General features: G+C 41.3%; 2 protein-coding genes across 3 annotated transcripts in view; one reads left to right on the top strand and one right to left on the bottom strand.

The window, feature by feature from the left end:
• CNOT4 (CCR4-NOT transcription complex subunit 4) overlaps positions 1-9,555 on the bottom strand; it is a 76,965-nt gene extending 67,410 nt beyond the window's left edge. Inside the window, exon 1 of the mRNA XM_059846688.1 lies at positions 9,231-9,555. The gene's annotated coding sequence lies outside the window, so the exon portion shown is untranslated. The remainder of the gene's footprint in view (positions 1-9,230) is intronic.
• Positions 9,556-9,751: 196 nt separating this feature from the next.
• Positions 9,752-26,344, top strand: part of NUP205 (nucleoporin 205) — a 60,449-nt gene continuing 43,856 nt past the window's right edge. Inside the window, exons 1-3 of one of the 2 annotated variants that reach the window (XM_059846694.1) lie at positions 9,752-9,931; positions 10,307-10,487; positions 11,354-11,527. Coding sequence is in view for 1 of the 2 variants with exons in the window: in XM_059846693.1 (XP_059702676.1) it covers positions 25,120-25,147 (28 nt within the window). In the remaining variant the exon portion in view is untranslated. Of the gene's footprint in view, positions 9,932-10,306; positions 10,488-11,353; positions 11,528-25,042; positions 25,148-26,344 lie in introns of those variants that run through there. The other variant, XM_059846693.1, reaches the window with a different exon arrangement.

Raw genomic sequence — 26,344 nt, forward strand, 5'->3', positions numbered from 1 at the left:
GTTTCAGCAGGTGCAGAGAAGGGCCACAGATGAGCAAAGGGCTCCAGTATCTTTCCTATGACGTTGAGGTTTTTCAGCTGGCAGAAGAGAAGGCTCCAGGGAGACCTGGATGGCAGCCTTCCAGTATCCCATGGGGGGCCTACAAGAAGTACAGAGAGCAACTCTTCTCAGGAAGGAAGTGATATGACTAGGGGTAAAAGTTTTAAACTGAAAGAGGGTAGACTTAAATTAGATCTTAGGAAGAAATTCATCACTATGAGGGTGGTGAGACACTGGAACAGGCAGTCTAGAGATGCTGTGGATGCCCCATCCCTGGAAGTGCTGAAGGCCAGGCTGGACAGAGCTTTAAGCAACTTGGGCAATTGCTTGTGTCCATGCCCATAAGCAGGGGTGTTGGAGTGAGATGATCTTTAAGGTCCTTTCCAAACCAAACCATTCTGTGATTCTATGAACTTGCCTATACTTTCCACTTTAAACCTAAATCAACACAGAAAAGCATTAAAACATAATTGAATTTAGGCAGTGGTCAAGGCAGAAAACCAAAATACTACAAATTAAGGCTGTGATCCTACAAACATTTAAGTAGTCAACTCTACCCAATGGAATAGATCTATTGATGATAATGAGGTTAGAGAACATGTTTGAAACAGAGAAACATTGCCTACATTTGCAATATTAGATTCAAAAATCTAAGTTTTATTATAACAATTTCCTACCCTGAGCACTGCTGTTACACAATATAACAGTCTTAATATGTAAATACACAACGCACAGTGGAACTGTAAAGATACAACAGAAGTTTAATACATACAAACCCACTTACACTTTAAAGAGACTACAGTTACACCAAGGTACCTACACTCAGAATTTTTCAAGAGTGAGAAAGTAAATAAAGCATTAGCCACTGTAGCTAGTAATTGCAAAGCCCAATGGAAAAAATAAATGAGTGAACCATTTCAGCTTTCTCTTGATATGTATCTGGGAGGTAAAGTCAGTTCCAAATATAGCACATGTCCTGTGCTCAAACTTGTGGCACTATCTGAAAGAAGGTGGAAATGAGGCCTGTGGCTTATTTCTTGTTTCATGCTGAAAATTACAAAGGACAAAGCTTCTCTAAAATCTGAAATTCTCTAGCACACAATTCAAGGCAATAAAGTTTCTCTTTTAGTAATTTATAAAACAGTTCCGTAACATAAAAGGTACATCTAACTAAAAGGTAAGAGCAAATAAATCTAATGAGCTATCAGTTCTATTAGCTGAAGAAACAGATCAGCTTGGAGTTCAGTACAGAAAATAAGAATACTATGCTTAAGACATCATCTGCTTCAGACAAGAGCGGGATGCTGTTTCAATAACACGTACAATAACACTGGAGTCAGCAGAAAATGGTAAAAACATCTACCATGTTACAGTCACACTCAATTCCAGTTTGGAGCTGCTTTGGCTTCTACAGAGAATACTTAGAATTTTACTTTACTTTCCATTCTGCAATTTAAAAAATGAGATTTAATTCAAAAAGCAAACAATTTAACGAGAAGCACAGAAAAACTTCAGAGAGTCGAAGAACCTTCTAATCACACATGCTCCACATACCTGCTAGAAATCCAAAAAGGAAGTTGCTCTGTACAAAATATTCACCCATATCATAAATACCTACTCCCACATATCTGCTATCCAAGCTAAAATTGCCTACTTCTGCTTTTCAGGGAAATACAGATTTGTTACTAAAAAACAAAGTTGAGAAAGATCAAGACCTGCATTGAGGGAAGCACCTTTATCCCAGTGAGGAATAGAACATAGAAAACTGCTTGAACATAATCTATATGCTGTGGTAAACAAATTTTAGACACATATAAAGCAATTTCTTAGGAAAAAAAAGGGGAAAACAATGAGAAATAACAGCATCAGCTTCCAAATTTAAGCAGAAAGTGTAGTATTGGATTTATATAAATTCCTTCTACTGTTACCTCCATTACCTGGAGCTGCATTAACTCAGGCAGGTGAACTTAAGGAGTCATTTGGTACATATGAAGTGCTGAATGAAATCCCAAAGAATTTGTCAGACTGCAACAAATATAAAAAGCACAGAGGTTCAAGCTGACTGCAAATACACTTGCCCAACATATCCTTTAAATGCTGTGATGCTTTAATACTAAGAGACAGGTCTGAGGTTTTACCAACCAAGAGCAGCTGAATGCAATTCCTTTGGAGAAGCCTAAGCCCATATGAGACACAAACTAACCAAAACCCATAAGAAAATCAAACAACTGCCTCAAGAGAACAAAGAACTGGCTGATAGATTTAAGTTCCTTTAAAACTAGAAGAAAAAAAATACAAAATGAAGACATTAAGGATGCCTCAGAAACATTTATGCTGTTGCCAGTTTTGAGAGTATTGTCTTGGATATCTGATTTTCTTTTTAGTAATAAGTAAAACAAAAACCCGAATAAAACACAGAGTGACACTGAGTCCATCTCCTCCCTTATACTTTCATATACTATGGTATTTTCTAAGTCCATCACAAGTCTCAGGAAAAAAACAGTACAACCAAAAGATGCTGCACTGCACCTCTGTAGAAGTTACCTGTACCAGGCTTTCAGAGGTGGCACACACTGAATACAGCAGAAACAGCAACTGGTACTAAGTAACTCATTTGTTAAAAGCAGATTACTACAGCACTGCAAATGCCAAAAGGAACCTGACCCTCCCTCTCACCTCATTACACCAAATCACATAAGTTTGAAAACAAACTTTGCTGCACCTCTGGTCAATAGTTTAATATATATGTGCAATGAATTTAAAATAAAAATTACTCTCACAGTGGTAACTGGTATTCATGACAAAAAAAGACAGAATAACCATTTTACTCCAAAACTGCCTGCTTTCTGACTCTTCACTTTACTTATACTCTATACAACTACGCTCTAAGAATAAAAGTCATGTGCCACTGCAGGCTTCCTTATAAAGATGGCTGTAGAGTGTTCTCTTTTTGGACACTGAAGTCAAAAGCAAATAGCTAGTTTCCCAGGAAAAGATACTACAGAACCAATTCTAAGCAGTTTCTACCCAAGGTACGGTGTTTTCTTCTGACCATCAGAGTCACATGGTCACACAACACAGCTGGCTCTCACCAAGTTTCACAGTGCTATGTATGTACACCCTAGTAACCAGAGGAATAGTTCTCATACAAGGTATGCCCCTGCCCCACCCCCAGAAAATCACAAGCCTCAAGTTAAATCAGAATGAGAGCATGAGCACAAAAACTTAAGAAATTAATGTCTCTAAAAGGGCTCAGTGAAAGGAAGAAGCCATTACACTGGTGAAAATGTGAGAATGGACATAACTGTAAGCATGCTTCAAGGTATAACTACTACTCAAGGCTCAAATGAAAGTGTAATCCAGTCAGATAACACTACCCATGTGCAGAAGACAGCCTGATATAAGAGCTGCTATTTCCTTAAACTTCCCAGCTGTTCTTCCATAATTTCAACATACACTAACAGTTATGTAAAGGAAAACCAGCGATCATCTTCTGGTTTCAGACTTACCACCTATGTTCTAGAACCAGTTTGCCACTAACTGTGAAACCATTAATATGTTAAATATATGCTTTACTAAATGAAAGGATTAGCAAAGGAGCTTTCAAAGATGGGAGGAAGCTCTAACTTCTCTAACGTGGTTTCTCAGTTATAAATTACTTGCCCCTTAACCTAGGATGAAGTTTCACAAAAGGGAAGATTACCTTCTTAGGAAAAGGGATTCAGCATGCTAAATGATCAACAGAAACACATGCAAGAAGGCTTGTTCAGAGGAGCAGCAGTTACATGATAAATGGCAGTAAGATTAAGTCACTAGACAAATTGGATTAATGCTACTGGGCCCCTCTCAATTCAGACCAGTGTGTTTAACAGAACTTCAGGAGTTTAGGAGCCCCTACAGTTCACACTGATTGAAGGAAATGCATTCAAATTAACTATTGGGCATGCTGACCTATAAACACTAATTTTGACCTAGCAAGTTTTGGCCTTTTATTTTATGCTAGTTTGAGAGCTCTCAGGGGACAGACACATTTTATGAATGAGATACTGAAGACTAATTCTAGATTTCATTCAATAAAAAAAAAAGTCACATGTCATGAAGCAGGAGCTATTCAAAGACAGGGAATAGTTTCTATTTTTGAATGTCCAACAGCCCAAGGTAATATCTACAGATCATAGAGAAGCTTTAGGTCTTTAACTGACAGGCACAGCTATAGCTACACATACCTATCTTCATTCATTATATCTGGAGAGAAGACAGAGAGACAAAAAAGTAGCTGAATACTTTTGTCCCCACAGCTACTGATTATTGCTACAGATTTCTTCCCTATCCTAATTTTCTGTAATTCTAGCCTGTAGTAGAAAAAGAACTCTGAACAACAGCCACCACATGCTTACCTATCTGGGACATAACCTTCATCAAAACTTCTATTACAAATTCTTCAGGTAGGCAGTTTCAAAGCACATACAAATATAATTACTTCCTCCCCATCCTGCACTCCAATTCTGTTTTTCTTTCTTTTTTTAAGATGGCAACTTACTGTAACTTGTAATAAAAGACAGGTTTAGAAATAACAAAACTACTCCACCTGCAAGTACAGTATTTCACACTCGAGGTGTCTTGGCTCATCTATCTTGCAATTTTAATATACACTAATTAAGCAGGATCCACATAAAATCCATACTAGGGAAAGAGACTCTAAACCAAAATATAACATGAAGTCTGCTTTCAAATAAATATAATCTGTTGAATTCAGTGCTCCTGAAAAAAAATAAGCTGAAAAATTGTTAGCAAGTCTACCTATGCAGTGTATTTTGTTCTACAAGGAGTCAGTTCACTACCCTTTCAGTTACTACTTTTGCATATCAAATCTTATCTGGAAGAAAACATTTAAGAACATCCACACCAGGAAAAAATAAATGCCCCTTCTGTTAAGCAAGGAAAAGATTAGGCCTTAGCAGTGTGAAACATAAGCACTCAACCACAAAAAAGGCCTAAAATTGGCCCAAAGTAAAACCTGGGATGAAGCACTACTTGAAAATCACAGCACACATGCCTATGACATTTTTTGGCCATCCCTACAAAGCTCATGTGATTCTGTTTCGAATTTGAAGAACTCATTAGAAGTGAAGACAGAAGTGTGCTGCCATTTTCGCAGTTTCTTTCACTTCATTTGTTTTGAAAAGATAAAACAAAAACAAAAAAAAGCCAAACCCCAACAACACAAAAACACCACCCTAAATTTCTAGTGCTAATAATTGATTCTTTCAATCAAATACAAAATACTGCAATATCACCTTCCAGCAATGAAAGACTGCTAGGCTGAGAAAGTAAAATACTCAAAGCCCAGAAGGGGATCAGACAGTACAAGAACCTGCACTATAACAAGGGACCCTCCATCTCTCAACCAAGACATGCAGAAGTACAATTACTTTACATCTGATTTGGTAGTCAGTTGAAACCCACGTCATATTAGGCATCTATTGCTCTCAAGACAACAGTGAGATAGAAGAAACAGATCCTGGGATCACAGTAGATAGAAAGCTACTCACAGATGAAGTTTTCCATTCTTCTCTTGCAAGAGAACAGAACTGGATCAAAATTAGACAGCACTGATCACAGAACAAGCCTTAGCAAAGATCCAAGCTCCCTTTCCACCAACTTCAACAGCATGTTTGCTTGATCTCTACATCCACCTTTATTTTTAATTCAGTGACTAAAGGATTAAAAAAATCTCCCTTATGCTGATTCCAACCTATTTTTCCCCAATTTGAAAACCAGCAACAGATGAAATACCTTAATAAAAATACACTAACAACTGATTAACCATTATGAAATCAATATTAACATATTCTGCTTCAGAATAAAATCACAGCCTTCAGGATAAACAGAAAAGGATGAGAAGTGTCATTCCCTTGGCCTGTATTTGTCTTGATAGCTCTGGATCCAGGCTTCCTCAAGTTGTTAAAGCACATGCATGAGATTTATGAATACCTTCTTTTGCAGATCCATGGTTAGAAAACACTTGCAAGCTCCATTTAAATGATGGTAGACTCCTACGAGAAATACCTTGAAGTTGTCAATTTCCCAGAACAGCCAAGTGGAAGGAAAGAAAATAAAACATACCACCACAAAAATTACTTGATTTTAGTACTATGTGGAAATCACTAGTTTAAACACTAGTTTTTCCCTTTGAGCTGATGCAGCCAGTCTAATAACAGCTAACCAGAAGCCAAAACTATGTATCCTGAATACTCACTAAATCTGTATAATCTTGAATACAATTTTGAAATAAGGAGACGATGAAGATTCCTTTTTCAAACCCATACAAGAAAAACACTATCTGACAAAACCAAGCACGTCAAAGTTTCTGGTGTGACAGAAAAAACCCCACTTTAGTAAAAACATGCACCTAACTGATCCAAACAGTCTAATGCAAAGATGCATACATGCTTTTACTTAGGTATGCTATATTCATATTTCCCGCTAGACACTTGCACTGTCCTCCCAAGTTACTTACAGGAAGAACCAGAAGGTCTGAGCAGCAGCTCAAGCCATGCCAAACTTTTTGCTACTAAACTTAATTTTCCAAGTCTGGAAAGTATTTACAGTTGTTAAAATGTTAACAAATGTTAACCAACTTTCTGAAGGAAGAAATAGACTATTCTCCAAGAAAACAGAAGACAGTGGCCCAGAGGGATGGGGACTCTATTCACAAAAGTCTATCTCCTCACACTGTTACCATCCAATAAAAAGGGGACTAAGCAGGTAGAAAGATACACACACTGAAAAGAAAAAAAAAATTGAACATCTTTAAAGAGACAAAGCATTCAGGACATTGAAGCAAGGTTAAGTTATGCAGTCTTTCACATATGCACTTACTCAAGTTATCTCAGCAATACAGCATAACTGCAAGTGGGACAAGAGGTGGTTTGTACAACCTAAGGCACTACTTACCGTGTGAAAGTTTAAGAACCCTTGACCCTAGCAATCTTGCTGAGCAAGTAATTTCCTTCCAGCATGTGTTAAGGCCTATAGATCAGCCTCATCTTACCAGAACAACCAAGGCCCAAGATGCAATCTGTGATCAGCCACTTAACAGTTACCTGTGCTTACAGACTGGTCTATTTGAAATAATCTCATTTATTTCAAAGAGGCAGGTGAGATTTTGAGCAATAGTTGCCAGAGTTAAGCCTTCAGGGCCCATACTTAGGATCTTGGTCAGAGCTATTTCAAAAACATTTAACTCACAAAGAATATCCTAACTTCTATGAACAAGAGCCACAAAGGAAAACATGTACTTTTACACAAAGATGATTTTTTATTAAATAATAAAAGCCATGTACTTGTGTATACTCTCTCACCAACCTTTTTAACCCAAGTTTCTTATTTAGTTGGCACTCCAAGGATGTTCTTAAACTTTCTGAGGTACCAAGAAACTAGGAGAGCACTATTCCTGACAGACACTCATCACCGTTTTTCTGTAAAGAGAAAAACTCAGGATCCTCCAACACCCCTAATTTTAGCTAAAAAGCTAATGAAGAAGCACCTGAAGAAACATGCAAGTAAAAAGAATACATGATTTTCTCACTGTATTCCTCCTTTCCAAAACAATCTTTTCCCCTAAAATGAACTTAGTTTGCAATTCAGCCAAGTTCAACTGCCAAGCATTTCTAAACATGTGTTCATCTTGTTTATGAAATGGAAACTCTATCACAGAATTCCAAAAGCCTAAGGTGCAGCACAGCTGAATCCTAGACCACAAGTTAGATCACTACATTATTACAGAGGTGCTAAGAAACTAGGAATACATTTGGCTATTTGTAGGCCATCTGAAACTAATTCACCCTCTTGAGTCAAACAGCTGTTTTATTCCCTGCTCTTCATAAGCCTGTATTTCTTTTTCCTTTTCCTTTTTAAGCAGTGAAAGGGGCAAGAAAAAGTTTTATTCTTCTACATATTCATCTTTCAGTATGTGTGCTCTTCTGCTAGTGCCAGACACCATGTTTACATGAATATGAAGTCAAAGTACAGGGATGTTCAAGTCAAGACATTTCAAAACTAAAACAAAACACAGGCAGTAAAACACAGCAAGTTAGAAACCTGTACAGGCTCAGTAAACATGTGACTGGCCAACATTAACTCCTAAAACTTTTGGACAGGAGTAAGCCAGCATCTGCAGGTCTAGATCCACAGCTTTAACCAGCTGATAGATTTTGCTCACATTAACATACGCTCTGGAGAGAACTGCTTCTCCTATGAACAGCATACTTAGTTTTACCACACTGACAGAAGCATAGAAGCCATGGACAATTAAATCCTTTCTGGTATAGTAACTAAGCATTTTAAGATAATTATCTAGTGTATTTTCCCTCCCCTTTACTGTACATACAAAGGCACCGGCTGCTCAATTTTAAACTGGCAGGTAGAGCTGTTGCTAGAAGCAGGATGATCACCCATACATACCCTCGTCATTTGCTTCTGCTAATACACGAAATGGAAAGAGCTTCTAGGATTTTGCAAGCAGGAGACAGAAAGTTACATACCGGTTATTTTACTGACAGACAAATCTCAGGAGGTTGCACGGACTGTCCAAAATAACACCAAAATTAAGAGGCTGCCATTCACCATCTGTTTGCCTCTCCCTCAGGAAAAAAGTGCCTATCACAAGAAGAAATGGAGCCTGGCTCCAGGGAAGAGGAAGAAGAGGAGAGAGGAAATTTCCACGCAAATTCTAAGTGAATCACGCTGCGATGCCCGCGCCTGGCCGCACCGGCCTGCCCCGGCAAATGCGAGCGGTTCCGGGGCCACCGTCCCTCCGCCACCCCGGCCGGTGGCCCGGCCCGGCCCAAGGGCTTCCCCGCGCCGGAGGGGGGGGCGAGGAGGAAATAAATACAGCCTCCTCCGAGCAGCGACACGGAGGGAGCCCCTTCCCCAGTGCCCCCGGGAAGGAGGAGCCGCCCGCTCGCCCCCGCGCCCTCCCCTTACGGCCCGGTGCCCTCGGCGCCCGGCAGCGGCCGGGCGCGTCCTCCCGTCGCCGGGGCTGCACCGGCGGGTGGGCTGCGGCCTGCGCCGTCCCAGCGAAGCCTCGGCGCTCTCGTAGTCAGAGCGGCCCGGCTCCCCCCCGCCTCCTCCTCGTCTCTCCTTCCCTCCTCCTTCCCTCCCCGGCCCGGCCTTCAGCTCGCACTCACCCGCCTTCCTCCTGCCTGCCCGGCCCGCGGTGCGTGTGCGCGGCTCTCTCTCTCAGGCTGCCCAGCGCGGCGGGGGCGGCCGGGCGGGTGGGTGAGTGAGCGTGCGGGAAAGGAGGCGAGGGGAAAAGGAGGAGAAGGGTGGGGAGGGAAGAAGAGAGGCGGCGAGGAAGGAGAGAAGCGGAGGGGAGAAACCCGCAGCGGCGCTCCTGGAGCGAGACGTGTGGCGGCAGCCGGTCGGGCGCTCGGGCGGCTGCTCCGACGACCTTTACGCGAGGGACGGGCGATCTCCGAGCTCGGGGCGCTCCGCTGCCAGCCCGGCCACCATCTTACATTGGGGAGACTTGCCCCGGACGCCGCCCCCGCTGCGCGTGCGCTGCCGGCAGTGGGCGGGGAGCGGCGCGGGAGGGGGGACGGGGCGCGACGGCAGCGGCCGCGACGGCGCGGGGCATGACGGGACTTGTAGGCGGCGGCGGCGGTGGCCCGGGCAGCGCGGGAGGTGGCGGCGGCGGCGGCGGCGGCGGCGGCGGCGGCGACGGCCCCAGTCCCAGCCGGAGCATGGTCCTCTTCTGCCAGGCCGGGGATCCAGAGCTCCCCACCGGGCAGGGCCGTCCCACCGCCCTGCTCCGGGGAGTCCCCGTCCGTAAACTCCCTGCAACTTGAGCCACCTGTTGCTGGACATTGACACGCGCGGTTTTCAAGCAGTGGGTTGATTTAATTTTTTTTTTTTTTCCTGACATTAGTGTTGCTTTGGGGTTTTTCCCCTGGCGGGTAGAAGGGATCCCGTGTACCTCCCCGTCGGACTTTGCCGGTTGTTGGCTACAGCGTCGGGGCTGTGCTGTGCTGTGCCCGGAGCGCCTGGCGCGGCTGTCAGCGGCTCGGCCGGGGCTGGCGGCGGCAGCTCCGCCTCACGGCGCCCGGCCCCTCGCCCGCCGGCCGAGCGGGACTGCGCCCTGCCGCCGCCGCCGCAACCAGCCGGGCCGCCCCGCGCTGCCTCCCGCCTCTCGCTTTATTTTCACTTTTTATTTTGTAGAAACTCAGAGAAACTGTGTTGCTTCTATCCCCTCTTTCTACCACAGACGCCCTGTGCCATGGACCTGTTCAAATTGCACCGGTATCCCTCTCTTTTTGCTGTGATCCCCGATGCTGCGCAAAAGACACCTCAGCGGACAGAGCGGTTTTACTCATCGCCTTTACAGCTCTCTTGTGGCTTTCCTGGCCTGGCATCCTCAGCTCTCCAGGCAGCCAGCCTCATCCTAGGTGTTTAATTATCAGTTACCTCCAGTGCACAAACTATTAATACTTTTGCCATGACAATATTCACCTAAGAATTTTACTTATTTCAGCAGTTGATAGGACAAAGAGGTGTTCATCACCAAATGCACTGGCACAACAATTACATTTAATAGCATGGATTTTTTCTCTTTTACTTTTGTTTCTTAGTTTGAAGTATTATACTAGTACAGCTTTGTACAATATGCCTGTTCAACTAACAGTGGAACTTGTGTTGACATAGCTTATCTCCTTCCTAAAACAAGTTAGTTACCTTGTGCATATTAAATTTTAGACTGATATATGCATGTCCCCCACAGGAAAGCTCTACAAATTAGCTTTACTACTTCTTGCTGTCAGCAAGACCCAGGTCTGCATAAAAAAATATGCTGTTCTCAGCAGTAGTCTTGACACGTGAACTCAAATGCAACGTTATTCAGAAAACAAAACATAAAATTGATATATTTGTGAGAAATCCTGTTTCTCTGCATATATCTTAGAGTGTAACATGTACTTAATATACCAATGTAAAAGTAACTAGTTAGTATAAATTAATCAAATTCAGGTGAATGTATGTATATAACAATGTATTTCTCAAAAACTTTATTATTTTCATATTTTCCTATCAACTGATATATAAATCATTAGGTTCCAGAAGCACCCATTATGTAAGTAACTTATATAAGTAATGTGATTGTTGACACACCTAATACCCAGCAACATTTCCTGTTGATTAAAAGCAGGTAGTCTGACTTGGAAAGAAAGGTTAAAAATAATATAACTAAAAGCTGCAATTTTAAATCAGAATTGAGGCTGTTAATATTAAGTGAAATCTATGTTTTCTTTTAATTCAGAATTAAGGAGTCTTTCCCTTAGTAAAAGTTCAAATCACATTGCTGGGACCTGCATGAACAGATAGCAGCAGCATCCAAATAGAAATGTAGGAAAAAATCTACATGCCTGAAGACTCCTCTGGCTGATGTTACCAAAAGTTATCCATAGCCTGCTTCCACCTCTTCTTTAATCTGGTAAGAATAATTCACTAGGCCATCATGTGGCCATTTTAAGGTTTTAAGGTGTCCTTAAATTAATTATTTTATTACTTTTAAGTAATTGTATTTGCTTTCATAAGGTTACTTTTGGAAATGTTTGGGTTTCATTTGTTTTGAATGGGTCTGACAACTCAGAAGGACTGTTTCTAAGAAATCATTTCCATGTTCATAAAGAAAAGCTTTTGGAACACATTTTCTTGGAAATAACCAATATGTACCAGCTAGAGTAAAAATGTCTGTTCATAGGATTTATATATTGTGGTTCAACCCCTAGTTCCCTGACATTTGTTGCACACGCAGTGTCATGCATTGATTCACACCTTGTACTGGGAAATTGTTCTCCTGGGCAATGATCCACAGTCACTGTTTTGAGGAACAAACATAGGAACCTACTCGGATTCTGCAGTTTGGTGTGAAGCCAAGCTCTTTTCAGGATTCCTCCAGTGTTAAGCCACCACCATTTCAAATGGCTGCCAACCTGTTTGGAGGAAACAATGGAGGGTTGAGAATGGACTAGAGAAAGACATGATGGTGGGGTACTGATACTGGCAGGAAAGGAGGGGGTGGAGGTAGAGTCATTCCATGCCTGGTTGGGATAGAGAGTAATTGTGCTGGGACTTTAGGATGGTAAAGTTGCAAAATTCAGACTGTACAGATTGCAGTCTGAATATTCAGCAGCAAAGAAACAATACAGCAGCACCACTGCATGTGGACTTTCTGCTCACTGGGATTCATAATGGTCTACCAGTATGTGCTAGAAATATTTATCACATGTATATTTCACTGTGTTGGTACTGAGGAAATACTTCCTGTTGTATAAAGTTTATGACCCCAAGCTCTGCTGGCAGCAGTGGCTGAATGTATGTGCCTATATTTTAGGCTGAAAGTTGGGTTTCATAAATAGAAAGAAAATTCTTTTTCTCAAGCTTCTCAAAGCCTCATGGATCATTACAGAAAGTTCACAGATATTACAGAATGATATACAATGGTTAATAACAGGTATTTTAGAAATTCAGCCTTATTTACTGAAACAGAAATAAGAATTGCTCTGCAGACTGCAATGGATGTTATTGATGTGTCCACTCCTTTTCACACTCTTGGAGGTCTAAACATCTTTCTGCTTCTCTGACTAATGATGCCTTTTACTTGGCAAATGCACTGAAGAAAGGAACTGCATGACTGTTCTGACCAACTGTAAAATAATGATAAAGGGCTTTGTTGGGAAGTTAAGGGTAGGTGGAGGAGCCTTGCAAACACTCTGATCAATATTTGCTGCAAGTGGTAGATGTTCACTATGTCTTGTTGGAAGTCCATGAGAGGAGAAGGAGATCTCTATGCTGCTCAGGAAAACAAGATGACTGAATTGTCCTGCTCTTTCTTAAATGAGAGAATAGAGCGGTGAAAAATTGATATATTATAAAGATAAGGAGAGAGGTGTATCTTTGTTATGTTTGGAATTATTAGGGGAATATGAGAACCTCAATGGGATGCTACAGCCAATTTTTTTCATTACAACCTTATTTATTCAGCATAACTCTGGCACGGCACACCTTATCTGCTGAGTGCACCTATCTTTGCAGAAAGCAGAAATCGTTCCTGTTTTCTGGAAAGGGAGTAGTGGGGATCTCAGGAAGCTCCCACTATTTGTTAACCTCAGAGTGCACTTGAAGTAGTGGCATAACATCCTAATATTCTTCAGAGGACTGGGGTTTTTTTATAATTTACAGCAAATCTTCCTGTGTGGTTTTTTCCCTTATCCCAAACTCCTCTGAATCTAGACACTCATGTCCAAGTTAACACAAGTTATCATAAACATCCTTCCAGCTCTTTTTTTGCTTTCTGGCTCCTGTGCTGAAATCTATTCATAGAATCCTTGAGCTTCTCTTTCCTATCCTCTTCCTTTTTGAAGTATTTTTTATTCATTAAGCAACCTGTTAGGCTAAAGTTCCTCATCATAATGGGGCCTTTGTTGTCAGAGATAAATTGCAATTATTTGTTATTTCTGTGCTGAACTCAGTGCCAGTGATCATAGGTTTCATTTTTTTAATCAATTTTGGAATGTCATTCCCATCTCTTTTTCCAGTTTGGACTTCCCCAGGAAGTGGTTGTTCTCAGCAAACCCCATAGTGTGTAAAAAAATAAGAAGCCTTTCTCTCTCTACATCTCTTTTCTGTAGAAATCCTGTGCTGATCTTGAAATGGGAAGGAGGAAAGAAGATGCTGGGCGAATGAGAGAGATAGTTTCCTGTTACTGAATAGTAACAGGACTTGAGTTTGCAGTTTTATGTGCACCTATGTAGCGATGTTACCTTGAATATGTTTCCAATAAGTAAGAAAAAGTATTTATCTGTTGCCTTTTGCTTAGAGCAAAAGGCAATGGATAAATCAGAAGGATGTGCAACATTTCATAGAAGGGTACTGAAGTATATTCAACTGCAGAAGTGAGAGAGACCATACAGATGAGAAACCAAGAGGGCTGCACTGCTTTGCTCTGTTAAAAAAAATGGAGCATGGTCCTTGCCCTAAGATCTCCTGTAACACATGCAGGTCAGCATCATGTGCACTAGAAGGGAACAGACTGTAAAGCAATTGGCCTGAATTCAAGAATTTTATATTGCTGAAGGTTTGATTACAAGTGTTTTATAATCTCAGCATTTTAAAATGTTTAATTTTGGTAATTCATTTCATAAAATGTGAAAGGAAGCTAAAGAATGCTGAACAAATTATAAGCCAAAGTATATTTGCTATTGCTTTTTTTTTCCTGCATTTGATGTTGCAATAAATATGCCTGTCCTGCAATCTGTATTCCTTTTAACTAATGTGATGCTGCTCATGAGAGTTATTTGAGTGTCAGGAAGAGCAGCAGTGAGCCCAGATGCATAGCAAGCAGCACAAGGTGGGAACACAAGACTGGGACCTTGTTTGTGGAGCACCACGATGACCACAGTAGAGAAGGTGCCTCTAAACAGATGGAAACAGGCTCATGGTTCATACAGCTCATTTTCCCCTGCCAGTGATGGCATCTGGATACCACCAGGCTTAGAGTTGCAGAGCTGTGACATAATATAGGACATGATAGGAATGCTTACCTCAGCAACATTTTCAGGCTAACCACCTTTCTGGATTTCAAACAGCTTTTTTGAAACCTCAGTCTTTGCATTTCAGTTCAGTGGTTTGAAAACAGTACTAGCCCTACAAGTCCATATTTGAAGTGACATCATTTGACAGCTCTGGTAAGCCACCTGGGTCTGTTACAATAGAGAGGTTCAGCAGTTGACTTCCCATGGATAAATCTTTCACAGCTTATCATATGCTGGCCTGTTAGAAGTCCTGGAGGTCCTGTTCACTTTGCTTCAGTTCTTATAGAAAAGCCAGCGTTATTTTGCTTTATGGCAGCACTAGTCCATTTCTCAGGTATGTCCCTCTCTTGCATTCAGTTTGACCAACAGTCACAAATAGTAATATTTGAGGCAGTGCCATAAAGTTTGGGCTGGATGTGCTGATACACATAACCCATGAGACGATATCAGAGAAGGAAAGAGGTGGTACTCAAAAAAAAAAAAGTGTGCATCTGGAGGAGCACACAATTACTGGAATTGCAATGGAAGCCATCAGCATTCAGCAGGAGTGATTGACGTACTTGATCCAGATGATCTTGTAACAGAAGAGAGCACTCAAGGGCCAGACACCAAAGAAACCTTATCACATTATACAATGAGGGAAAATTATTTAAAAATGGGCAGAATGCTCTCATAAACTGGATGCAGCTCATAGCTGAGGGCTAGTGAGCCTGGGTTTCATTCATGCAAAAAAGGAAAGTCCAGCCACTTTAAAACAATTGTTACAAATATGCTCAAGCCAACTCACCTGAAATATTTGAAGTAACATGCCTGTGTAGACAGGACTTCATTATGTTACTTATTATTGTTTTCAGGGAGTCATCACCTGCTCTTTAAAGCAAAACATACATTACAAGACAGAATGATTGCTCATTATTATCATATTCCTTAATTGCCTTCTATATTAGTGCATTCAAAGGAATATATTTTTCCTCTTCTGCCCTTCTCTGCCTTCCAACAGCACTCAGCATTTTCCACAGAGCTCAAAATTGCTCACATTCTTATAAAAATGCCTCAGCCATATGGGATTTGCTGAGATGAAATAAAAAGTGCATGACTTGAGAAAATGCAATACTTTCTCCTGCATATTGATTCCATGGCTGCTGTATAAACAGGAACTGTCCATGACAAGAACTTCCACTGACTTCTTCTTGTGTTGGAGCTCATGTTCTGCATAAGCCAGGTGTGACAGGAGCTCACCTGTCAAGAAGGTATGACGTTGCATTAAAGGGTTGGCATGAACTTTGACGCTTGTAAATATATTACACCAGCCAAGCTCCAGCTGCAACCTTGCAATTTTCCAGACAGATATATTTTCCTTTTGCCAAAAGGAATGTGACCTACTGCAGCTAATTTTATGCTATATAAATAATGCTGATAGAGAGACAAGCCTGAGATTAGATAGGTTAGATAGGCAAAGTAATAGATGAAGGAGGAAAGTCAATGCGTTTATTAATCAGAAATATGAATGTGTTCCTTAAGGAGCTGCAGAAAACCAGCTGTAATGGGGACAAACGAGAGATCCAAGAATAATTAGATCAGTTTTGCATAGAGGTAGCACTGTAACTGAGACTTTTTATGACAGAGATTTGCTTGGTGTACGGACAAATTTGGTTCTTATGTTCTGATAGAGAACATTTCCTCTTAGCCTGTGCTTGACACACCAACAGAGGGAAGGTTGTGCTGTGTACCTTGTGCTGCTCTGCCCTCTCTCCCCTCTGCTCCATCTTTCCCCTAGCACTCTGCACCAAGACAGGACCAGGCCAAGAACCACTAGGGGTCAGGAACATATCTAGGGGGAGCAGGGACCAAGCTGGTATCCTGACCATATTTTATAGATTAATGAAGACACCTAAAGGATGGAAAGATACTTTCCTATTTTAATATACATTTTTTATTCTTCCATATGAATTTTTAAATTGTACTATGTTTTTCCTTGGCAACATTTTAAAATCATTGGTACATCAGTGTATGAATATGAGAATTACCTGCTAACAGGCCAGACATGGAATTAAAGCCCTGGGTAGACCCAGTTTGTTTTACTCCTAATAATCCAGAATTTGTGGGGTTTTAAGGAATGATAAATTGCCTCTTCTTAAATAGATTATATTAAACTGTAGCCAGTCAGCTCTGGTAGGTGCCATAGTTTTCTAAAGCAAATAAATCAGGTGTTGATTTTTATTTTAACCTACTTTCACATTTTCATTTTTTTTCCTCCTGTTTACTTTCTTTATGTTACTACCATACTTGAGAAAATTAATTTTTGCATGGAAAAGTTCTGAAGCATGGAAAGCTTCAGAACAGATGTGCCCCAAAAATTTCCACTGCTAGTGTATTGTGTCATGCATGCCTGAAGTGTTAATAGTTAGTTTTATGCAAACCTTTATGCTGGGCCTTGAAATGTACTGTGCAGTTGTCAGATTGTCATGGGAAGAAGGTCGGATATGCTCAGTGTTTTGTGTGGTTTTAGTCCATACCTAGCAGTATTTCTCCTGACTGGTACACAAATCAGTGTAATGTCTAAAAGCCACAGAATTTGAAACTTTTAGGTGTTTATATTTGCGTGGGATCCCATGAAAATACCCTGATTTCCAAAACAACTGAGCATTTGCAACTTCTCCTGAGGTCAATGAAAACCCATCTTCTCTGAAACACAGCTCCATTCTGCAAATTTCCACACAAGATTTCTGTGTTGAATATTAGACCTAGACTATGGAAAACATTATGTACAATATTTCAGGCATTAAGATTAGGTGGGTAGCCAGCTGCTTCCCATTTGTGTAAAAAGACTTGGCCAAAGTCAGGAACAAGAGAGAAGTGAGTTGCTGGTTGCTTGCTTCTTCACTCCTCCTCTTTGCAGATAGGAACCTAGACATTGGACTTCCTTCCTTCTGTGTAATATATACCTTTCCTCATTCTTCTGAGCAGTATATACTTTGATTCATCTCAGGCCTACTTCAAAGACACAGAGATCAGAGGGAGCACTCTCAGACCTTTCCTACTAAAGTGAACTCATACATTCTCACCTCAGGACAGGTAAACAGTGAGTTATCTCAGCTGAGCTCTTAGTAAAGACAGGGGAGTTAATTTTTCATCTTCAAAATCTCATTAAAATCCAAGATTATTTAAATTTAATAATTTAAGTGAAAATGCCACTATAGATATTTTTAAAAAATAGTTTAAAAAGTAAGGTATCTATTTTTTTGAGGTACATCTACTTTGATGCACAGAAAAAGCACTCAGGTCTCAAAACCTGCAAACTGCTGAAAGAATAATGGTTCTGTTGTACTCCTGTAACAAGAAGGAGCAGGTGGCCTAATCGAGTTTTATTGGGCATTGCTTCCTAATTGTTGACATGACTGAACCATCAAAGCTGTAAAAGGTGCTTGTCTAATATTCTGAGCAGTGTATTTCCTTAAGAAAACTTCACTCTGATACAGCATTCACATTTAATTGATACCTTTCCTCTCAGATAAATGTGGAATTAAGATGATGAATAGAGTCAAATTAGTTTTTTATGGCTCATCTTTATCTTATATAGAGTTTTAAAGTTGAGAGCATGGTATGTCCTCCTTACAGGAGGTCTACATGTCTCAGTCTGCAGAGGGCTGAGAACTGCCATGAAGCAGACTGACAGCACAATTATTTGCAAGGTGTGCCCTATTGGGAAAAGGCTGAGCTTCAGCACTTTGGTCATGTCACAGCATGTGACAAAATGTTACCAAAGAAGTGATTACTCCTGTCCTACCACAGCAGTCCTTGTGTCAACTGGTTCTAGCAATGGCAGCCATGCTTAAATCGAAGAACTTCTTACTAAGCCATGTAAGCCGTGATTTGGATGAGAAAATGTGGGATATGGGCAGAGAAGCATGGTGAGAACAACACACACTGCCCTGGGTGATACTAGAGCTGAGTGTGCACTTGCTGTACTGCATTGTATTCTTCCCCTTGATTTTAAATACCAGCAGTTAATAACTATCCCCTTAATGCTGTCCAAGTTTGTGTTTGCACAAACTGTGTTTGCACAGTATTTAAAGAGGAGGTAAGTTGCTTACAGACTGGGATTCCTAGAAATGAAGTAGGCTGTTAACTCTAGAGGGATACTAGCTCCTCAAAAAGCTAGCTCCTTGTCTCGTGTTATGTGTGAAAGTTTGTGTGAGGCAAGACTTGGAGTTGGATCATTATTTCATGGAGCCATGTATAGAGAGAAAAGACACAACTTTCAAACAAGAAATCAGTTTATTGAGAGCACTGGGGCTGTATGACTCACTGATTTATTTGAGTAGGCAAACAAACCACAAAGTATTGAAAGAATAACTTTGATCAATGAAAATAAAAACATGATTTTGTTCTTGCTCAGATCAGAAAAAAAAAAAAAATCCACTCTATAAATACAGATTGCCTAGCTTTGGAATATCTGTAAAGGAAAAAAGTTACAGCTGGTCAGGTTGACAGAGCTGGTTGTCCATTTTCACATATGGCTCAGGCTTTCAAGAACTCTCCAAAGTTGTTAACATAGAATTTTTTTTTTTTTTTTGTGAAAAGAAAGTTAATTAATATTTGAGTCAAACACATGCTGATGTGTTTGTCAAAAAGACTTGATCACTGAGACAAATCACAAGAGAAATATTCTTCACCTAGTGGTCAGATTAGCCTTTTGAATGGTGGGATTTTCTCTGCCCCATTCCCTGGCAGGTTCCAGTTGCATATCTGGTGGAAGTTTAATTATTTTCACAAGTGTCACTAACAAGAGACTGAGAGCATAGAATGCCAAAGATGTCTCCAACATTCAGGGGAGGTAGCAGTTTTATGTTAAGGTGGGAAGAAGAATTTAGCAAGCCTCTCACAACCTGAACAAGTAATCTGAACTCCAGTGAAAGGGATGCATCAGTCTCTCCTATAATGCCATGCAGATCTCACCTCAAAACTGACACTAGACTTTCTGAGAAGTTCTGGGAAAACACACTTTGAAACACATTTATCATCATCCAATATGAAACAATGTCAAACCAAGACACCCAAAAGGCATAATCAAATCCTCATTAAAACTATGGCCACCTAATTTTTAGGGGTTTCTCACAGCTCAGTGTCCTTGTGTAGTTATAGTCTAAATATACCTGCAAGCAAACCTTTCCCACAGTGTTTCAGGATGAGTCAGTACCTGAAGCTTCTCCTGGGCTGGACCTCACCATAACTACTTGTTTCTGCAGACAAACTGCTCATTAAAGAGGACTCAGAGTGATGCAAAAGAAAAACAAAATTATATTGTTACTAGGCAGATGCCCAGGAATGCAGCTGAGTGATGCAAATACAGCAGAAGACTTTAACAGACATGTGACATCCACTGAAATATTTTGACATCAGAACTGATTAATACAATTTCTTGTTCCAGAAATTGAATTTGTTCAGTCCATATCCTTTAAATTCTTGCTCCCGAACATAATTCTTCCTGATTCTCAGCAAACTTACATGAAACAAAAAAATGAACTGGAGCAGAAAGCAAATAATTTCTTATGCTACCTATTTACACAGGGTTTTTTTTTCAAATAGGTTTTTTCAATAAGTTATCTCAGACCACCACAACAGGGAAAGTATTTCAGTAACAAATTGTCAGAAGTGCACCAACTATATTTTGCATACATCTTTTGGGTACAGGATGTTTTTTGTCTTCTGCCCAGAGAACTCCAAAGAAGCGGACAGTGCTGGGAAGATAATTAACAAAATGGTAGCATAATTTGTGAAGCAATTTGATATTGCAATAGAGATGGCATTGCAAGGTAGCCTTTTCCTGGAGCTCATTGATTCCTATATCAATTTCACTCAGTTTGTAAGTATAAAGTAATGATTTATATCAATGTAGTTTAAATTGACTCCCTCTCCCATTTCTTGCATTATAACTAGTTACAGAAACCCTCTGCTTTACATTCATAGCACAGAGATTTTTGTGCAATTTTACACATCTTTGGTGTGGCCCAAGTGAACTCATTATACTCTTGGACCTTTGCATTTATTCCAACCCACCCATTCTTGGATGGGAACCCAAAAGAATGAAAGAAGTATGTAAGTCAGCTGCAGAATATATATAACATGCTTTAGAAAGTGCTCAGAGTGAATTATAGTATAAAGCCTGAATCTGCAAAACTGGCAACCTGCAAAAACATCAGCCGTCCTTAAATCTGACATGTAAATCCCTGAACAGAATGAATATCAATAAGGCAGTTCATGTGCCAAGACTTCTATTTACTATATCAAATATCTTCACTTTGCTTATGCTTTGTTTTTCCAGCATTTCCTTGGTTGTAGGTTTTTGCAGTTCTTGTTGTCAATTACTGGCAGCTACATCGTTACACTAATCAGATCACCTTCTGGGCTAATAACTGCCTCAATGCCCTCTGTAGCTGAATGGAGAAATTATTACAGAAAAAGAAAGACTATTCTTCATTCCAGAATAGAGAAGAAAGAGAAACAAAACAGATAGCTTTAAGGGCCCCAAAGCAGGAATTAGGGGAAAAATAACTCACGATACATCACAGAGCCAAGGTACTTTCACTTTACCTCTGAAGCCTGAACAAGGCTCATACAGACCCAGCTGACAAGCAGGATATTGCTTATCAAGGCATTCATTTCTGGTCAGATGCCTATAGTCACTAATTGTCCTCACCTACACAGGAAGGGCAGTGCTTGCTGTTGTTCATCTCCCCCTGATCCCCGACCCCAAGGAAGGTGTTAATGTAACTTTGAGAACTTTTAGCTCATTGTTGCCTTTCACTAGATAAACCATAGATGAGCTAGCGACAACCTCACACAGTTTCTTTGATCTGCTTAGACACCATAGTGACACTAGAAATATCTAGGATGGAAGACAGAGAAATTACAAAATTATTTTGTTGAGAAATGCTGAAGGCAAAGGTCTCAGACCTTTTCCTAAGATTTTATGCCAAGGAAACTATCTTCATGTACAAAGCATGCTTTTTGCAGCAAAGGCAGGATTATAGCCAGCTAAGAAGTTTCTGGGAAATTTTGCCAGATCATAAGACAATTCAGGATTTTTTACTCTGCCAACTAACTTAAAACAAAAATACATCATTTTTCGTCTGTTGAGATGATGGGGCCAGGCTGAAGATCTGCTCAATCAGCATTCCAGGCCTGCTGTGAGATGCTATACCCATTTTTACAGAACAGTAAGCTGAGATGCAGAGTTAGTGTCAAAACAAGAGCTCCAGGAAGTCTTATGGTCTAATCAGTAGCCATAAATGTTTCTGGCTTTTTGGGAAAGAGGCATATTTCACAATGCAAGGACTGCTCTATTTATGTAGATGCACTTCTACAAGGCAACTTTTTCAGTTTCAGTTGCAATGCTGAAAAGCCTTTTTTCATTTTTCTCCATTGTGTGTTGGAGATGTGAAAGATGTGATCATAATGACACTAAAGATTAAAGGTAGGAAATTAAGTAGGGCTTCTTAGGCATTTGAACACTACTCTTTTTTTGGCTAAAAATTATTCTTCCTGGTAATAATAACATATAAAGAGAGTAAATTATATCATCATCTTTGTTATCTTGGTATCTTGATGTATGATTTGACTATGAACCACCAAATACAGTACTATCAAAATTAAGAATGTTACACCTGTAGCACGTCACAAAACACTTACAAGTTACAAAGAGTAGGTTCCCACTGTGCAGCTCATTTTAATTATTACTAAGAGTTATTTCCACCTATAGAAATTAATGTGGGTCTCTCACCACACAAGCAGAATTCACTACCCTACAGGCAACTTGGAACCTCCTTTCCCTGGAATCCAGGCAAATTAATATCCATCCCAGATATTTAGTGTCAGCCTACCTTTGATACTTCACAGATTTCTGTCTAGTAATTAAGGATGAAAGACATTGGTGTCCCTTCTTGAACCCATCTGTGTTGCAGAACTTGCTGAGAGCTATTTTTAGGGAGAGGAATGAGGTATTCTTTCCCTATAGTGACTTGTCAAAAATAGACTACCAAACCAGCCAGTGATCCTGGGTAAACAATGGGAACCTAAATTAAAGGACAGCAAATAAAGCAAGAATAAGCAAGAATTACTATTCATGGGCTTCCCTACTGATTAAAGCATGGATGGATGGATGCAGTTGTGCCAATAAAAATATGTGCAGAATGTATGGTATGGTGTAGCTAGATCCCTCTCTTACTTCATCCATACTAGGAGCTGAACTGTCACAACTATTTTGCATTAAAATATCACATTGCTGACAGAGAAAGAATATAATAAATGCTGTGCAGCTGGAGCCAAATGTGGTATTTTTTCTTCTGCAGTTCAGCTGCCCAATGACCTACCCCTTGCCATCCACTATTTCAGGCTTTTTTTCTTGTTGCTATGTGACCCTAGGTCAATTGGCAAGGGGAAGAAAGAATTATTTGGAAATTTAAAATACTAAATCTGCAGTGATTAGAAAGGATTTTTTCCTTCAATGGAGTTCAAAAAATGTGGGTGCAATCTGGCTGTATCTGAATGCCAAAAGAAATATGACAGCTCTTAATGCCTGGGAAAGGCTTTTTTTTTTTTTTTTTAATCAATTATTTATTTCTCTCTCTACTTTAAAACTTCATGTTTCTTAAGGAAACACAGCTTAGGAAATCACACTGTAAGCCAAACTTTTTCAGTAACTTTTGAACCTGTTGCAATTTCTGAGTCAATTCCAACCTAATCTGATCAAAGGCTAGAGGGCTCATAAACTTAGTGAAAATCAGGGAATGTGTAAAGGAAAAAGATCAAAATTAGAATCTCTGTGGAAAGAAAGACTGAAGCAAAACCTCAAGCTATCCATTATATTTGCTGTGGCCAGGTGATCAGCACATGCATCTCCAAGTTTATCTGATACCTGCCTTTCATAGTCATGGGCCTTGGGGTGGCACATGGGCAGCAGAGGAGCAGGACTATGGCTTCACAGGGAATGATGCACAGGAGAGGACACAGGAATGCCCCACACAGGCACCAAGGCTGCTTTAGTTCAGCTGCTTAGGGAATAACTTCACTTATTTCCTACTTTTACCTCTTGCCTGGCATTCTTCATTTCCTGGAATGAAATGGACAATTCACTGTCATTCTCATCAGTATAGGTCTGGTCTGTTCATGGCTAAGACCAGGATAAGGTCAATCTCAAAGAAATATGGGGTCTTTGACTAAATCAACAAATTAGGCCAAATTATTGAGGACACATTCATCTACTGAACTCTGAGAATTCCCCTCTTTTTCAAAATATTCATTTCTCTCTTCTCTTCTAAGTGAAACAATTTCTCTGTTTTCTGTCTCCTTTTTCTTACAGCTGCCTTGCCAATTCACTCTCACCCCAGGAGCACTGCTCTCTCTCTATTACCCCTTCTGCCATCCCATTATAGGGGAGATCTACAGAAGCAAAGGTAGTTATTTTGCCAATTTCCCATGGGTCTAGTTCATTGGACATGATTTTGCAACCATGAAATACTGGTTCAATAAAGTTCAAGAGGGGAACTATTGGAACTAAAAATGAGTACTTTTGGTGGAAGTTTTTATCCTAAAGGTAATACTCTGTAAGAATGTTGATTACTACTGGGACAAAGAATGGTAAATTGAGTTCAGACAGAGACTACTTCTAAGATACTGATATTTGTCATTTTTTCCTCAGCTCCAGATAAACAAGTGTATAAACATGATTTTTATATTCTTTTCTTTGTGCCTGGTACTTTTTCCTTTTCTTTCTTGCACATACTTTGAGTTTAAATGCTGCTTTCTTCACAGGATAACTCCTATCAGAGCTGGTGATTGGGGTTTTTTTGTGGTTTTTTTTTTTCTCCTCCCCTATACAAGGTTGTAAACCCTAGTTCACATGCAAAAATTATTGTCTCTATTTTTTTAAGACTTCAATCAGAAACCAGACAAGCTGGAATAGTCCTGATGTTTTGGTTTTTTTTCCAGTTAAAAAATAAATTAAAATATTCTAGTAAATGTATCTCTTACTGCAGTGTGTGAATTCAGGTGTTTAGCCATATTCAATGAAAACGGCTTATAAGGCAGGGCTTGGGAGGAAAGACTCACTTGAGCCACGCTCAAGTGAAAGGAAAAGGGAAAGAAGAACGGAACGGCGCGGAATCGCGGTGTTATTTACATCAGAGGAGCGAAGGCGGGAGTGCAGAAGCCGGCGCTCTCCCTTCCCGCAGCCGCCTCGAGGGAACGCGAAGCCGACGGGCAGGCTGAACCATTCACCTGCATTGACTACAGCTCCCATCAGCCCGGGCGCGGGGCTGCCCCGCCGCTGCCGGAGCCGCTGGCCCTGCCCCTGCCGGGGCCCCGGCGCGGGAGCGGCCGCCCCGCGCTCGTGCCCAGCCGCGCGGCGGCGAGGCGGGGCCGAGGCGCGCCGGGCTCGGCCGGGCCTTCCTCGGGCGCCGGCGCCGCGACGCGCCTCCCTCTCCCCAAGATGGCGGCTCCGTTGGCGGTAAATTCGGGTAAGAACAATCTGAGCGTGGGGCTCCCGCTTCTCCTCCGCCTCTCCCCGCGGCCGTCCCGCTCCCCAGCCGCCGGCGGCCCTGCGCCTCTCCTCCGAACCCGCGGAACCGGGGCGGCCGCCCTGGGCAGGCCGGGCGTGGCGAAGCGGCGAGGCGAGGCCCGGCGGGCTGCGGGGAAGGGCTGCGGGGCGCCCGGCCGGGGCGGGGCGCGGTGTGCGGGCAGGCGCTGGGAGAGCGGCCTTCCGTGCGGCGGTGCCCGGGCTCGGGCCGCGCAGAGCTGCTCGGCGATTGAGCTCTGCGGTCAGAGCTGCCGCCATGCCTGGCTGGTCCTGGCGGAGAGTCACGTCAGGCAGCCAAGGCCTCCTTGCTTACAGGGGACTGTGGTAACTCGGTGTGCACGTGGTTACGCATCACTTCGGTATTACACTCATCTCCTAATACTCTGTGGAGTAAGAGGGAAAAGAGAAATATATCCAGAAATTTGCCCTGCTTTCTACGTATAGTGCCATTCGATAGTTAGAGAAAACCAAGCCCCTATTCCTCTTTAGCCTTCTTTTTGTAAGGCTGGACCAGGTTACTTCTTTCAGCCTCTCATTCATCCTGTTCTCTGGCTCACTATTTCAGTGTCTAGCTCTGAGGAGCCCAAAATTACACGCAGCATGGGAGTGAAGGACTCTGAGATGCCTAAATAATCACTTACTTGCGTCTAACAGTTGGCTACAGCTGTTAATACAGCCTGGAGCCTGTATGACTGGTGGTATTCAGCCTCCTGTCTGCTAGGACGCTTGGGTGTTTGACTCTTGGGTAAAGCTGCTTTCCAGAATCTCCCTTGGTTCCCAGCCTGTGAAGTGGTTCTGTGTTGGGTGCAAGATGTTGCATTTACTCTTGCTGAGCTTCATTAGGTTCACAGAAGGAGAATGGAGACCCTGTGAAAAACAGTTATCACTGGCATATAGGCCAAAAGGCCTGTAAATAAGGTTTTTTATGTTAGTAGTTATCACTGGCATATAGGCCAAAAGGCCTGTAAATAAGGTTTTTTATGTTAGGAGTAACAGTTAATAGTCATTATTAATTCTAGCTAATAGAATTAAAACCTCCATTCCTGTGGCAAGTAGATTTTTCAGAGAAGATTCTTTGATCTCACTGAATGGCTTGTATCCCTGTAGCCTTACAGAAAAGCAATAATAAAGCAAAGAC

This window comes from Haemorhous mexicanus, chromosome 5 (genome assembly GCF_027477595.1).
Source record: "Haemorhous mexicanus isolate bHaeMex1 chromosome 5, bHaeMex1.pri, whole genome shotgun sequence".
NCBI lineage: Eukaryota > Metazoa > Chordata > Aves > Passeriformes > Fringillidae > Haemorhous > Haemorhous mexicanus.